The following is a 16,246-nucleotide window of genomic DNA, read 5'->3' on the forward strand; positions in this document are numbered from 1 at the left end:
TACGACCTGATTTTATCGTACTTAGAAGTACTAATGTTGTCAAATCATCCAACAGATATCTTTTCTTTGTAATCATACATTTTGCCACATTTATTTTTTGGCTGAACTGCTTGAAGATAAAGTTTTATACCAGAAACTCTTAGGCTAAGTGCACAGGGCAGCCTAAAGTGACACAATTCAGATTTCTTGGGTTTAATGCGACCTGTACCCAGGGGTGAAAGTAGGGGGGTACAGTAGGGTACTCTGTACCCCTAAAAGATTTAGTGGGGGTTCGCAGTACCTGCAAGAGATGGGAGCGGCTGTCTGCTGTAAAGAATCAATGAGTTCACTGTGCAGCCGTGACTGATTAGTTTTTCAAGAACAATCTAAAACACGACTTAATCGTGTTTTAGATTGTTTTCCCAATCTAAACGTTGTTGGACAGCTCCGAAATGCTGAGCAACACTCAGCACGTTTTTCCCATTTCATATTGTTTCTGAACTGTTCGTGCTTTGCTAGAGCAGCGGTGCGATATGTCGATTGCGGAAGATTTTGAGTCGATCTCGGCTTTAGGTGACAAACTGACGACAGGACGACATTAAACACGTTATAGAGCTTTGGAGCTGACGTCACAGCGTATGACGTTCGCTCGGCGCCATGTTTGCAGCCCACAGACCAAAACAAACTAGTCAGAACAACGGTGTTGTCACTGTATTAACGACCGCAGCAAAGTTGTTTTGCAAATTGGTTACTGGATATTCGTCCTCCGCGGAGTAATTTATTTAATCAGTACGGTAGCGGTAGAGCAGATGAACACGTGTCTGTTATGAACGCCGCGTTCCAGGTTGAATTCTTCGAAGCGATGCCTCCAAGTAGCAACTTATGCTTCAAAAAGCCTTTATGTTAACATATGAGAAATTAATATATTATAGTTACATTCCCTCAATGGAATATATACTAGCTGGTCCCAGTGACCATTTCACTCATGGTTTTTGCCCATGTGCTTTCTGGGTAACAATCAATCGAGAACCACACCTCCCCTCCAACACCCCCTCCCCCCCCACCAGAGAAGGGAAAAGTTATGTGGCCCTGACAGGAAAAAGTTTGGGGACCACTGATCTAAAACAACACAGATCAGATTTTTCTTTTTTAAATGCGATCCAAGCCAACTGGATATCCAGTACTGTATCTGATCTTTACAGATGTGTCTGTACGTCCAGGTCAGGTTGCGTTCAGCCGACCTGAACGTCATCCATACTCGACAAACGTCACTACTGTGCGCCCTGATATGAGGAAGCGGGAAGAAAAACTATGGCGGACCAAAATGAGGATTAGGTTGTTAATGTGCTGGCTCCGGTCGGACAACTTAAAAATCGTATGAGATGCTCCACCGTCAGCATCTATGTTTACTTCCGCAAACACTGAGCGCTTTTTCTTCTTCTTCTTCTTCTTTTTAATGGCGGTTGGCAAAACACTCTCAACGTGTGACGTTATTACGCCCCCTATTGCGCATGCGGGACACTTTCAGGTAGTTTGCAGCAGGTTTGCAGTTCACACTGGAGATCACAAATAAGTCGCATACATTTGGAAACGATTTAATTAAAAATGGGATTTGGGTCACTTCAGGCTGCAGTGTGAATGTAACCTTACCAACATGGGAAAAGCATTGATACACCTTAAACTTTTTTCTTTAAACCACAAATATTGGTAGTAAATGTTGGTACTACCAAGGGACTGTCACACTCCCTGGTGTCTGAAAGCATCTCTGTTTACAGCTGATGTCGGCTCCAGATCACGAGTTTTTACTGTTTATCAGCTTTGTCATGTGGCAAGGAATCCTGATCCAGTATCTGATCTTCCTTATCAAGGGTTACAAACACTTGAATATATTTTATTAAAAGAGAAAAACAACATTTGTCAGTGTCCCTGTGTATACATCAAATGTTCCTGGGTTTGTAGCTTTTAAGGCTCTAAGTGATGAGAAATGTCTGGTAAAATATTTTCCCCTCTTTCCTCCCTCTCTAATACTAATGTACCTCGCTGTGCACTAATGGTGGTTTAATTCAAAAGACATAATGAGCCACATTAGAGTGGGGGGAAAATTGCAGTAAGACTTTAAAATTTCTCTTCAGGTTTCACCTTTACAACGGCGATGAGAGAGAGGGAACAAAGACAGAAATGATGAGCAGCCAGGATCGCCCCCTTTCTGCACCAGGTTTCTGAATTTGAGTTGTGAAAAAAACTTTTTAATTTGAACTCATCCTGGATGTATGTGAGTAATATTTCATATTCCAAATAAAGTGGAATGAGGGTTTAATCCTGTACAAGTGGGAAGGTTTCCTACAGTGGATTTTAAATGAAGTGCAGGATCAAAGTCCTGGCTGCAGCTCAGAGACGCCAGGGGAGATTGGACCTTTCGTCGCCTCGTCTCCTTCTCTTGTCTCCTTTCCTCTTTTCCTAGACTTGCTGAGGTTTTAGTCTCTACTTTTCCCCCGTCTCATCAGTTGTGATCTCTCTGTCTTTAATCTGCTGGTTTGCAGTCTGGTAGGCGCTGCATCCTTCCCTCCTCTCTAGTTCAAAAGAGCGGCCTCCCACTAAGCACCCCCCATCACCGCTCTCATCCATTTCTTTGCGGCTTCTCCCCAGTTTGCTCAGTAGGGATGTTTCATAGATCTGGGTAGATCTCCGTCTCGGTTTTTCTGTTTTTATCACTTCACCCATTCTGATATTCCTTCTCTTCAGGCTCTCTGCTCCTCAATCTCAGATCTGTGATTCTGTAAAGTTGCACAAAAGCATTTGTTTGACATGTTTGTTTTGAATATCAGCTATTTCACAGTCCACATCTTCCTTGGACACTCATAAGACAAAAGGGTCCAAAGCAAACTTACATTAGTTCCAATACTGTTGAGTTGAAAAGAGTTCAGTTAATCCGTCTCTGTGGGATTCCTGAAAGGGTCGAAGTCAACCACTGAGTGAAGCAGTGGCAGCAACGAAATGTTCATTTTATGAATGGAAAATGGGCTTAAAGATGAGATGCAGAGATGACAGCCAATCTGTGCGACCAGCTGGCTGCAGAGTCTAAGGTGGAAACACACTGAGGAGGTAAATGCATTATTGAAGTTGTGTCAATTAACACGTTTTGGACGAGAGTGCACAAAGTTTGACTACATCTGAGATAAACACAAATTTAGCAGAGAAAACACAGAGTAGCGCATGTTTTCTAAAGAGTGGAAAGTTAATGTTAGACTAAACAAACTTTATCAAAAATCTGAATGTTCTTAAAGGGCCGGTTGTGCCAGAATGTATTGATAAAACCCATTTAGATGTTAAAATATTAATAAATAGCAGTTCCTCCAGGATATTTTGATTGTTTTTGTGATCAAAATCACATATTTTGTAATGCTAATTCAGAAATATTTGTAAGAAATTTTCATATTTGCACTAATGTATGATGTTAAATGTAACTTTGTATTACTCGCTGTACTGATCACGGCCTATAACTAAGGCAGCAGTCAATCAAACTAAATGTTTTTGGCCAGTTTTTAGAAAATTTGCAGCAAAATCTGAAAAATGTGGGAATCTGATGATTTTGTGTGAATTTTGATGATTTGTGAAAAATTGGAGGAACTTATTGTTGTAATTTGGAGACTAGAGGGCCACATAAAAAGCTACGGCGGACCAGATTTGGCCCCCAGGCCTTGAGTTTGACACATGTGGATTAAGTAAAAAAGTGACAAAGTAAATGTTAGCAAAAGCGCTCCATCTAGCAAAGAGACACAGCGAAACACAGAGGGCAAAGAGAATTCAGTTTCTGGGTCAGAATTACTTTGTATGGAAAATGTAATAAAAGAAAACAGGAAAGATTTCCTAATTTCCTCATCCACTTTTGCAGGATATGCTAAAACCCGGGGATATTCTCCGTTACATTTCTGCAGGATTGAAACCGATTCTTAAGCTTTCAACAGTACTTTTCTTTTCCACAGCTCAGAATCAGACTCAACCTGTTGCCAACACACAGACACAGTCACTTCTGGAGTGATCCTTTGCCAGCTTCACTTAAAAAGGGACAAAAGAGGATGTGAACTGAAGTTTACCTCTCGCTCCGCAGCAGCGGTGTTTGTGGAAAAACTGAGAACTTCAGGCCATTTCTCACTTTTTCTCTGTCAAAGCCTTGCAAGAGTTTTCAGACTTGGTGTTGGGGCTAAAGTTAAAACTGGGTTCAAGGAAAGGTAACTGAGCCACGTGGCTAAAAAAGTCTGATCAATAAAATCAAGTATGTTTCTACATGGAGACATAAAGAGGGTTAATTTGGACGTGTCATTCTGCGGGTTCAGGTTAACGATGGACACTTCAGTGTCTTCTGCAGTTAAGAGAGACATAATACACTTAGCAACCACTTCTATCCCACACACAGAATGACAATATATGACACTAATTTGCACCCACAAATGTTTGCACACAACCATTAGAGGAAATCACCACACATATGTGACCACCCATTAAAAATGACAATCAAATCCCAGCATGGAGCGGCAGACGAACCGAGATTCATCAGCAAGCAGAATGAGGGGAGGCTATAAGAGGGCAGAGAGAATGGAGGAAGATGCAATCACCACCTCCGCAAAGCCGGGTTTGCATTGTTCCAGCACAGACAACGTGTTGGTAATTTGCACCTTAATAGGATGGCCAACCTCTGGGGCGAAACATGCTCTTCAAATAGTTCTCTTTCACAAATCTTGCCTAAAGCCTGAGGGCATGAACACGGAGAGGTTGAGCTGCTCCACATGCAGCGTTTGTGAAAAAGCAGCACTGCCCCCTTATGGCCATCTGTGGACTAGCAGGAGAGGAACTTTGTAATCAAAATTATTAGTTTTGAATCTTTCTCATAAAATATCAAAAGATTCTATGCATAAAATTATACCATAAGAGAAAGTAAAATGATTTCACGTAGTGTTCTAAGTTTTGATGAAATTTGAGTATTGTAATAAAATACTGAAAGGAATAAAATACATTTTTAACTCCTGATGAGTTAAAAATGTATAAGTTGTGTTGATCTGTGTTGAAGGTAATTCAGTTTTAGTAGAATGGGGCTGAAAGAAGCTCATAAAAGTGTCCAAAACAGAGCCAAGTTCATTTCACAATAGATTCATTCATTCTTCTCTGACCATAGATAGCTTTATGCTTTCATCTGACTTATTGTTCTCTGAACTGATTAATGTGGATAAAAATGTAATAATTATGTTGCCTCATGACAGATCACGAAGGGTCGAGCTGACAACTGAATGTCACAAAAACGTAAAGTATTTGTGAACAAGAAGAAGACTTAAAGGATCACCTGGAGTCCTTGGAGCCTCAGGTTGCAGTCGGTGGGTTGCCTGTTATTTATCTGTAGACGTCACAGAGGAATGTGAGATTCAAGGACGCTGACCTCAACCTTTTATAAGCAGAGGGAAACCTTGAGGACTGGTGACAAATGGCTGGAACGACTCTGAAACTTCTGACGACCAGTGAAATGGTGCAGCAAGGACAGGGAGCAGGAAGCAGTGTGTACAGCATGTGCATGTTTCTAATGACAGAAATTCACATTTTTCTTGAAGTTGAAGATGATATGGTGATTTAAAAAATGCCTCACATTAAAAGTCTAATGTGAGGCTCCAACTACAACTACGACTTCAACCGGTAAATATTATGATCTAAAAACGCTTTTTTTAAACCATTATATCGGAGACTTCCGCTTTCTTTCCGGCCGATAAATCGACAAGCAAAGCAACGTCTCTCCAAAATAAACAACCTTCTGTTGTGAGACCTTGTTGACATTTGCAGTTCAAGATCTCACAGTCAACTGTAGCTGCTAATGAACCTGAATCTCACATTCCTCTTTTCATGGAAGGGGAATAAAAAGAAGGTAATTGATTTGAGCAGACGGTATCATTGGCTTGATCACGTTTCCATTCTGGGTTTTAAAACCCCCAAAGCGGCAGGAGGAAACAGAACTTGTAGTTAGTAGCTGGGTTCATAAAAAAAGTGTTAACCATCTGGTGTTTTAAAAAGCATAACTGGTAAACTTCAGAGATGTCACAAACTCAGTGAAATGTAGACATTCATTAAAGGTAACTGCTTTTAGAAGCAAACACCACTAAAATAAATTAACTGAAAGAAACTTTTAAAAGTTTAGTTTTTAGCTGCTTTGACATTAAAATCATGCGTGAATAACTTGTTATCGCGATATGTCATTAAAAATCATGGCAGAGACGTGAACATTTACATGTCATCCATAGATGTCATCGACCTGAACGTCATCGATACTCGACAAACGTCACTATTCTGTGCCCTGATAAGCGGGAAGAAAAATAACAACTATGGCGGACAGCAATGAGGATTGTTGATGTGCTGGCTCCGGTCGGAAAATCGCGAGATACGCTCCACCATTAGCATCTACGTTTACTTCCGCAAAGGCGGAGCACTTCTTCTTCTTGTTGGCAAAACACTGAGCTTTTGCGCCCTCTACTGCGCATGCGGGACACTTTCAGGTCGTTTGCAGTTCTCACGAGAGATCACATACAAGTCGTATATATATTTGGAAATGTGAACGATTTTACAAAAAAGGGATTTGGGTCGCTTCAGGCCGCAGTGTGAACGTAGCCTATGTATTTTCATTACATTTTTATGAAATATATCTATTTAAATACGGCTGAAAACCACCTCATCCCAGCGCAAAAACTTTTTATGGAAAAACGTGAGGTTTTTTTTAATTGACGTGTTTCCATAAGCGAATTTATTTTTCTTTATTTAAATTTTTTGGTTAATGGAAAAGCAGTCCAGTCAAAGAGTAACGTTTTAGCTTTCCGAAGGGCCGTAACATATTAATTAGTATTCACATGACAGAGAGAGAAATACTAAATTTAAAATAAGACATGACAGTTTAATGAACCATCTTGCTTTTAGATTCTTACATACATGGCAGCAAATGCACATAAACCCAAGGGCAGATATGCTGAGACGTTACAGGTGACGGAATATCTTTCCAAGCTGTTTTGCTTCACAAATTTTGATTTAGACAGGAATATGCTAAAAGCCAGCCCCCGTGTGTGAGCACGCACCTCAGGAGCCAGGTTTCCGTTTTCCCACCTCTCGGCTTCTGCTCCCGACAAAGTCACAACTTCAAAGTCAAACAGCGGAAAGGTGAGACGCGCGCGCACACCGAAGTGAATGCAGGTCGCACACATTACAACACCTTGGAGTCCTATTTCCTTTTTTCCCCCCCCGAGTTTCGTCTCCTGCCATGCAGTGGGGCTCCTTCACCCTTTGTGACATACTTCCAGCTGTGAGGTTTTTCATTTTGTTTTAGAGAAATCCCACCTGGATCTGAGCTTTAACTGTCTTCAGCCCATCAACAAGATAATTAGTGAAACCTTTCCTCCCCACTTCCACTCAACAGTCAATTCAAACCAAAAGGAAAATATTTAAACCTCATTTTGATTTAGGTAAGTATTCTTTCTTAATAAGAATGATTTGCTGACTTATCCCATGTTTTACATCCCAACTATGAGACACAATCCAGATTTTTTTTGTCCTGATCTATATCTTGAATAATACTGTTTTTTGAATAAATTTCAAACCAAACGGGGATTAAATCTGAGTGCAAAACCAGCAGAAACTCAACTTTAGGCGAATCTTGAGCATTGGTGGCTTTTGAACTGGAAATCCTGGTTCATTTTATGTTAATACCACCAACTTTAAGCCATAAATATTTTTTTTCTTTTTTGCAGAAATTAGGTTTGGTCTCTGAAATGTACTCGTATATTTTACCTTTCTACATTTTTCACTGTACAGATATCAACTTTAATGTGACTTTTGTGATATTAGGTAAAAACACAAAATAGTACATAAACTTGAAGAAATTTATTTATTTCTTTTCAAAAATCTACAAGTGTTTGCATTTGTATGTATCCTTCTGGTTAATACCCATCAATAAAATAAAATGCAACCAGTTACTTCTGTCTGAACTAGACCATTAAGCTGCCCAAGGTAACTCTGGGGGAGCTACAGAGATCCTCAACTCGGGTGAATNATTTAAATACGGCTGAAAACCACCTCATCCCAGCGCAAAAACGTTTTATGGAAAAACGTGAGTTTTTTTTTTTAATTGACGTGTTTCCATAAGCTAATTTATTTTTCTTTATTTCATTTTTTTGGTTAATGGAAAAGCAGTCCAGTCAAAGAGTAACGTTTTAGCTTCCCGAAGGGCCGTAAGATATTAATTAGTATTCACATGACAGAGAGAGAAATACTAAATTTAAAATAAGACATGACAGTTTAATGAACCATCTTGCTTTTAGATTCTTACATACATGGCAGCAAATGCACATAAACCCAAGGGCAGATATGCTGAGACGTTACAGGTGACGGAATATCTTTCCAAGCTGTTTTGCTTCACAAATTTTGATTTAGACAGGAATATGCTAAAAGCCAGCCCCCGTGTGTGAGCACGCACCTCAGGAGCCAGGTTTCCGTTTTCCCACCTCTCGGCTTCTGCTCCCGACAAAGTCACAACTTCAAAGTCAAACAGCGGAAAGGTGAGACGCGCGCGCACACCGAAGTGAATGCAGGTCGCACACATTACAACACCTTGGAGTCCTATTTCCTTTTTTCCCCCCCCGAGTTTCGTCTCCTGCCATGCAGTGGGGCTCCTTCACCCTTTGTGACATACTTCCAGCTGTGAGGTTTTTCATTTTGTTTTAGAGAAATCCCACCTGGATCTGAGCTTTAACTGTCTTCAGCCCATCGCCTCTAACAAGATAATTAGTGAAACCTTTCCTCCCCACTTCCACTCAACAGTCAATTCAAACCAAAAGGAAAATATTTAAACCTCATTTTGATTTAGGTAAGTATTCTTTCTTAATAAGAATGATTTGCTGACTTATCCCATGTTTTACATCCCAACTATGAGACACAATCCAGATTTTTTTTGTCCTGATCTATATCTTGAATAATACTGTTTTTTGAATAAATTTCAAACCAAACGGGGATTAAATCTGAGTGCAAAACCAGCAGAAACTCAACTTTAGGCGAATCTTGAGCATTGGTGGCTTTTGAACTGGAAATCCTGGTTCATTTTATGTTAATACCACCAACTTTAAGCCATAAATATTTTTTTTCTTTTTTGCAGAAATTAGGTTTGGTCTCTGAAATGTACTCGTATATTTTACCTTTCTACATTTTTCACTGTACAGATATCAACTTTACTGTGACTTTTGTGATATTAGGTAAAAACACAAAATAGTACATAAACTTGAAGAAATTTATTTATTTCTTTTCAAAAATCTACAAGTGTTTGCATTTGTATGTATCCTTCTGGTTAATACCCATCAATAAAATAAAGTGCAACCAGTTACTTCTGTCTGAACTAGACCATTAAGCTGCCCAAGGTAACTCTGGGGGAGCTACAGAGATCCTCAACTCGGGTGAATCGATTCAGAGATTCACTCCAAAAACCTGGGGCAAGAAGGAAACCATAATCAGTCTGGATTGGAAATAAAATCAGATCTTTTTGTGGCTGGTCAGCCCTTATGTGTGCATCCAAACACAGAGACTTCCTCTGACACGGGAAGGTCGATCAACCCGACTGACAGTAAAACTTTAATGAACAATAAAAAGCAGGCCGACCTTGAGCGCTCTCCAGTTTGGATCAGATCTGATAAAGTGCTGAACAATGAGTAGATGGGCAAAAAGAAATAAAAGTGGCATTAGAAGAGATTTTCTACCTTATAAAGCAGAGATGTCAAACTCTTTTTCATTTTGGGCCAAATCAACATCACGAATGCTCTGATGGCCGGCTGTGCCAGAATGTAGTAGATAATATTGATCATCTTTTCAGACCATCCAGGATTTTGCAATTGTTTTTGTGATTTTTTTCAATAAAAATCTAAATGTTTGCGGTACTAATTTAGGGATATTTCCGCGTTTTACTCACCATATGGATTATAACTTCAGACCGAGGATGAAGCAGCGGTAGAAGTAACACTGCCACCTGCAGGTGGGAGTGAGCAGTAATTTAGATCCAATGTTTTTCAACATTTTTACCAAAGTTCTGCAATAAAATCACAGTTATGTATTAGAGTGAAAAAGTTCTGGGATTTGTTGAATTTGTGTGAATAATTCGCTAGAAACAGAAGGAACTGATTTATGTAATTTGACAGGAAATAGATAACTGATTTGATCTGATTGATAAAATAACATTTAGGCACACAGTTAACAGTTCTGCTTATGCATCCTTTTAGAGTCTAGAGGGCCACATAAAAAGCTGCGACGGGCCAGTTTTGGCCCCCGGGCCTTGAGTTTGACACATGTTTATTACAGGTGTTGAGATAAAAACATCAACAAATAAACATCAAATTCAGTTTGAATAAACAGAAATCAGTGATTAAAAATATGTAAAAGTGAAAACTGATTTTTTTAAAAATGTAACATTAAATGGTTGCAATATTAATTTTATAGGAACTGTAGATCTTTAAACATTTTTTTCTGATTAGATTTAGTTTTCAGCTCCAAAGTTCTGCTTTCTGAGGTCAAATTCAGCTGCAAAACAATTTTAAAGATTGTTTTAACTAAACCTGCATGGATTTCAAAACATAAATAATAAAAATAAAGACACCAACTGTCAGTTTAACATTTTATTCATAGTCCAAATTAATATCAGTAGACTCCGAGAAATAAAAGTTAATTGTTCCTTTTTTAAACATTCTTTTAAACAAAAATATAACAACTATTTACAATCACTTGTAAAAAATACATAAAAAGCGTACAAGCTAAATTCATGTTTGTCTTTCTAAAAGACATAAGTTACAACATCTATAGGTGTGAGACGGAAAGCTAACGTTTAGCCACAGACCGAGCTAATACCTCTATGTACAAGATTGTGCAGCTCACTCTCCACATTTAAGCTTATTGTGCATTTCTGCTGTAATGCCAGGAGACGTTTACACAAACACACACAAACACACACATCCACATCTCTCTTATTGCGTTCCAGGAAACAAAGAAACGGACGACAAAGGGCTGAATTATATTCTGAAGTGAGGGAATTGTTGTTTTTCTCATTTTATTTTCAAAGAAACACAATCGTGTTTTTTAGAGACGAAACAATAAAGCTGGGCCTTTTGATAAAACAAACACTAATTAGCATTTTTGAGTTCTAAGAATGTGTGGATTAAAATGAAAAAAGGGGAAAAACAGAAATGTAAAACTTTTCTTTTGTTTTTTTTTGTTGCAATTTTACTGAAGTAAAAAAAATCAAGAAATAAATTTTTCAGCTCAAAGATTCAATAAAACTCCAGACACAAAGAGAAAATGTTTGATCGATTTAAACTTGAAGAAGCTTAAGCTGTTCAAAATGTAGACCACTGCTGAATGAATGAAGCTTAAAGGCAGCATCAGCATGGAGCTTCTTAAAAGGAACTCACTGCAGATCCTCCTGGCTGCAGGAGAGCGAGAGAGAGCAGGGCTTCAATCAAAAAACACACTGCAAAAACACTACATCTTATCAAGTAATTTTAGTCTGTTCTTTTAGTGCAAATATTTTAAGAAAAACTAACTCAAAAGTAACCTTTCAGCAAGATATATTATTATTTTGAGTCAATTATTCCTCCATATTATTTCACTTATGATATGGGAAAAATGTCAGTTATTAATGAATTTATCTGCTAATGCAACTAGAACATTTTAATCAATATTAAGTATTTTTTGATTTAAAACAAGCTCTTATATTTTGCTGAAACTAACTTACAAGCTGAAGATACTTGTAAGTTAGCTTTGTCTTATTTCAAGTCCTTTGCGATATTTGTACTAGAAACTAGAGTAAAATACCTGGTAAGATTTTGTGTTTTTGCAGTGCAGGTATAAGAAGATCAGAGTTGCTTTATTTATTCGTTTGAACTTTAATCCTATCTGTAGTGCAACAAGCTGGATTTGGAAAATTTGGCGGCTCTTTGGAAATCAAGACGTAAAGATTCACATGTTTTTGCAAAGCTAGTTCACTTATTTATTGTTTTATTTTAGAATATTATCAATACTTTAACAACGACTGTTTTAATTATTTCTGTCTTTCAACAGAAATCTGAAAAACTTTGCACAAATTCTGTAATTTCTGTAACACTGATTTCAGTTTAAGAATACAAGTAAAGGAGTTGTGCAAAACGTCAAAGTGACATTAAAGACAAAATACCAAGAGGTGAAGGCAAAAATAAAAGCTTCCAGGCAAGCAGAGAGAGCAGGCAGGTAGAAAGTTTTATGTTTAGCTGAATGTGGAATTAGAACCAGGATTTTTCTCTTCAGTTCAACAAAAAGCTCCTTTCAGGAGTTTGCATGAACTCTCTTCGTCCAAGAAGGCAGGAGCCTTCAAAGCAGAACTGCAACTACACAAGTGTTGTGTTGGAAACGTGAGAGCAGCGAGGAAATAAAAAAGAAGACCTGTTCTGATCCCAACACACACACACACACACACACACACACACACACACACACACACACACACACGCTCTGCTACATCCTCCCAAAACTCNCACACACACGCGCACACACACGCGCACACACACGCTCTGCTACATCCTCCCAAAACTCAGCAGCAATTACACTCAAAGATCCAAAGTTGCAGCAAACGAAGCATCAAAACGGGAGAACACGTCAAAAAAAGGACAAGAACCAAAACTAATTCCTTTAGCTTTCAACAAAAATATTCAAAAATATCCTCTCTGCACATTTATACAGACTCAGTTTACATTAAATTATGGCAAAGGAACAGCAAAAATATATATGTACAAATTTATATATCTGCTGTGAGTATCTATATATACTTACATATATTAGCAGTGATCATTTCAAGTCTTTGTGTGGCAAAAACAAATTACAGGAAGCAAACAGAACAGAGACGGAGGGAGAAAAAGAGATTCCAGTTAAAAACTAAAAAAATCATTTCTGTACAAATCTGCTTCTGCTTTCAAAACAGATCTTCAAGCGTTTTCTTTAAATATTTTACAAAACAAGTATTTTGGGAGATGTAAGCCAGGCAGACCGTCTTTGTTGCACCTCGTCTGAGTGAGAAGAGCTACAAAAAAATGCTGCGTCAGCAAAAAATAATGCTGCATTATAAACAAATTTACAACTGAACCTTCTGCAGCTCGTAACTCGCAGACAACCAGTAAACACTGCAAACAAAACACAGACGCCGCCACGTAAACACTGTCCTGTTGGTTTTGGTGTGTGTGTGTGTGTTAATTTATTGTTTTTTTACAGCGCCTGCAGTAAATCGAAGGTTTTTTACTCTGCAGGAGGCAGCGAGGCATTTGTTCTTCAGCTCATTAAAACCGAGTTTAATCCAGGTTTTACAGAACGAGCAGGAAGCAGCGACACAACGAGGCGAAGTGACGCAAAGTTTCAGGACGGGACGTGCTACGCAGACACGAGGGATTCCTGGAGATTTTCTCTTTTTCCACCTTTTGAAAATATTCATCAGTGCTTTTTAGGTTTAACGATTAGAAAACTGGATTTTTTTTCCCTTTTGCGTTCCCTCAATAATTTACTATTCTTCATAACCGAATACTGAAAGTCTTTCTGCTGTTTTCTGCTCGTTAGTATCTCGTTTTTGAAATATCTGAAGTTTGTATCTTTTTTTAGGATAGAAATGCTCCACAAACAGACGAGTAAAATACAAAAGCTCTCTTTTCATTCCTTCTAAGATATAAACTATTTAGTTATTTTAAAGACACCTGACAGGTTTGATTGATTTTTTTGTGTTTGTCGTCTGAAATGTTAACAAAGGGTTGTTTCCATGTGCAGCCACATCTCAGATACAAACAAATGTAAACATGCAGTTAATAAATCGATAATAAATCAGATTTATGCACCAAATAGTTAAGAAAGTATAAACACGTTTTCTTTAAATGTGCAATTTTAAATTTGTGACATTTGTGACTGTAAAACAGACCAGAGTGGTTTTGCTAATTCATTGTGAGGGAACGCAAAAGAAAAAAAATCTTAAAACACTTAAAACTCTCAGCATCATCTGTTTTGAGAGCTGTGGATCTTCATAATTTACATTCAAGTTAAAAAGAATGAAACCAAGGAGTTCACATTTGCAAGCTCAGAAATCCAGCCGATTAAAGCAAAACGTCAAGTTAAAGCAAAGACGACAAAACGTGCAGATGAGTGAGCCTGGAGAGCGAATGGAGGTACGTCGGTCCGCTTTTCCAGCGGGGCATAAATATCGTCTCTGTTCTTCTAAAAGTCTGTCTCCTGCGATGCGATCGCCTCTTCCAGCTTTGTTCACAAGTTCTCTTTTTAAAAAAAGTCTCTAAAATCTCTGATTTGTGAAACGGGTCCATAAAAGTCCAGCGGTCAGAGGTCACACGATGACCCCCGGCTGATGAGTTCACACCGCCGACACCTGTTCATCTGGAACAGAGGAGATGGGACAACATTTCACTTTTTTAGTGCAACTCTGAAACAAAGAAGCAAACAAACAAACAAAACCATCAACTATTCAGCAGGCAGTGAAAAATACAGGAATTAGTTTGGATAAACACGAATGTTTCGACATGTGGGCCAAGAAAACCCACCTAAAAGCAAAGTGGGCCGATATCTGTTTATCCGATACGACGTATTGTCTGATGTTTGTGTTTTCTGCATTTTTCATATTTTAAGTATTGTTTTTATTTTTAATGTTGGAAAGGATTTTTACGACTGTGTGACGGCGCCACTGTCGGTCGAAAAAAGGAGTAAATTTCCACCAAAAACTCAGAAAGTTTCTCTCAGAAATATTCTAGAAACATTTTCATTTGAAAATCAGAATTTTTTTGTAGAAATTGTTTGATATTAGTCTAAAATGTTTATTTTTTTCTAGCAAATTTCCTTGTAATTTTCTTACTACTTTTTTCCTCTACAATGGTCCAAATTCGCAGCAGTAAATTCTGCTGTATTAGAAGAAAAGTGTCTGATTTCCAGTTTCTTTTGGGCTCAACTGAATTTATTTCCAGTGATAACAGGATTTGTGTCTCTTTTATTCACAGTTTCAGTTGAGTATGGTTTTAATTTCATGTTTATTTATTGTTTTTGGTGATGAAGTGTTCCTGACAAAACTGCATTAATTATTAATGTATCACTTGCAAATGGTTTCAAATCAACAATATTATCACTTATTGAATTAGACAGTAATGTAACAGCGTCTGACATTTTAATATATTTCATTTTTACATTTAGAGAATTGAGCTGGTTCTCAGTTGTTGCTTCCACAACTGAATAAAATGGAAGAATAATAGCTGATGGTGTCCTGGTTGTGCCGTACCGTCTTCGCTGTCAGCCAGGTCCTGTGCTGGGGGGACGAGGCTGGGCGGTCTGGACTGGCCCTGAATGGGGCTGGCCGTTCGGAGGTGAAGCCTCCGCGCCTCGGCCAGCCCGCTGGCCGCACCGGGGCTCTGCAGGAGCTTGCTCCTCTGCAGGGCCACGCTGTAGTCTGGAGGTCTGAGGTGAGGAGGTCGGGGGGCGGGAGACCCCGGCCCGCCGCCTACTCCGTCTGCGACCCCGAGGTCGCCCAGAGCCAGACCCTGGTAGCCTGGAGGGGTGGGAGGGGGAGCTCGGTAACGCTCATCCTTAGTGGGGGACGTGACACAGTACACTGGATGGATGTGAGGGTGGAAATAATGGGAGGATGGAGGAAAAGAAGGATGTGATGTACAGAAAACAAAAGGGGGAAAAAATGGAAAAATTAAATAAACTTCATGAACACAACATGCAAAACACGGGAAATTAAAGGGCAGTATTATGTTTCCCAGCGCAATCGAGTAACTGCGCCAACTGTAGTTATAAAAATGCTACATGTATCAAATATGATATTTCTGAAATTAAAATCAGGCCTCTGTCTCTTTAAAAACTCCTGGTCTTTGTGAGACTCGCCTTCAGGAAGTCGTCACAACACGGCTCCTCTGTTAACGTTTGCTAATTGCTGCTGGCTAGTCTGAAGGAGCTGAGTGCCCAGGAGTTTGGAAACTGCAGCTCTGAGGAGGAGCTTTGCCTCGAAGGCGGGGCTAAGTCCACCCAGGCGTTTTGAACAGCTGACTGGTTGTCATGGAGACTAAAGGATTTCTCAAACGTTCATGAAAGAGTCAAAGCAACACTCCAGGTTTGTTTTTGATGAAGTAAAAACATTTTAACATGATGAAAAACTCAGAAAAATAATACTGCCCTTTAATAGAAAAACATAAAACTAATAAGATGG

At 38.9% G+C, this 16,246-nt stretch overlaps 1 protein-coding gene across 7 annotated transcripts in view; it reads right to left on the bottom strand.

The window, feature by feature from the left end:
* Positions 1 to 13,221: 13,221 nt before the first annotated feature.
* Positions 13,222 to 16,246, bottom strand: part of rapgef6 (Rap guanine nucleotide exchange factor (GEF) 6) — a 149,887-nt gene continuing 146,862 nt past the window's right edge. For 6 of the 7 annotated variants that reach the window (XM_007572570.2, XM_016660942.1, XM_016660943.1 and 3 more), the window contains 2 exons: positions 15,317 to 15,646; positions 13,222 to 14,427 (listed from right to left, as the gene is read on the bottom strand). In XM_007572570.2, the coding sequence (XP_007572632.1) occupies positions 14,405 to 14,427; positions 15,317 to 15,646 (353 nt within the window). In that variant the 3' untranslated portion in view covers positions 13,222 to 14,404. Of the gene's footprint in view, positions 14,474 to 15,316; positions 15,647 to 16,246 lie in introns of all 7 variants that reach the window. The other variant, XM_016660944.1, reaches the window with a different exon arrangement.

The sequence above is a fragment of the Poecilia formosa genome, unplaced genomic scaffold, assembly GCF_000485575.1.
Source record: "Poecilia formosa unplaced genomic scaffold, Poecilia_formosa-5.1.2 Scaffold304, whole genome shotgun sequence".
NCBI classification, from domain to species: domain Eukaryota; kingdom Metazoa; phylum Chordata; class Actinopteri; order Cyprinodontiformes; family Poeciliidae; genus Poecilia; species Poecilia formosa.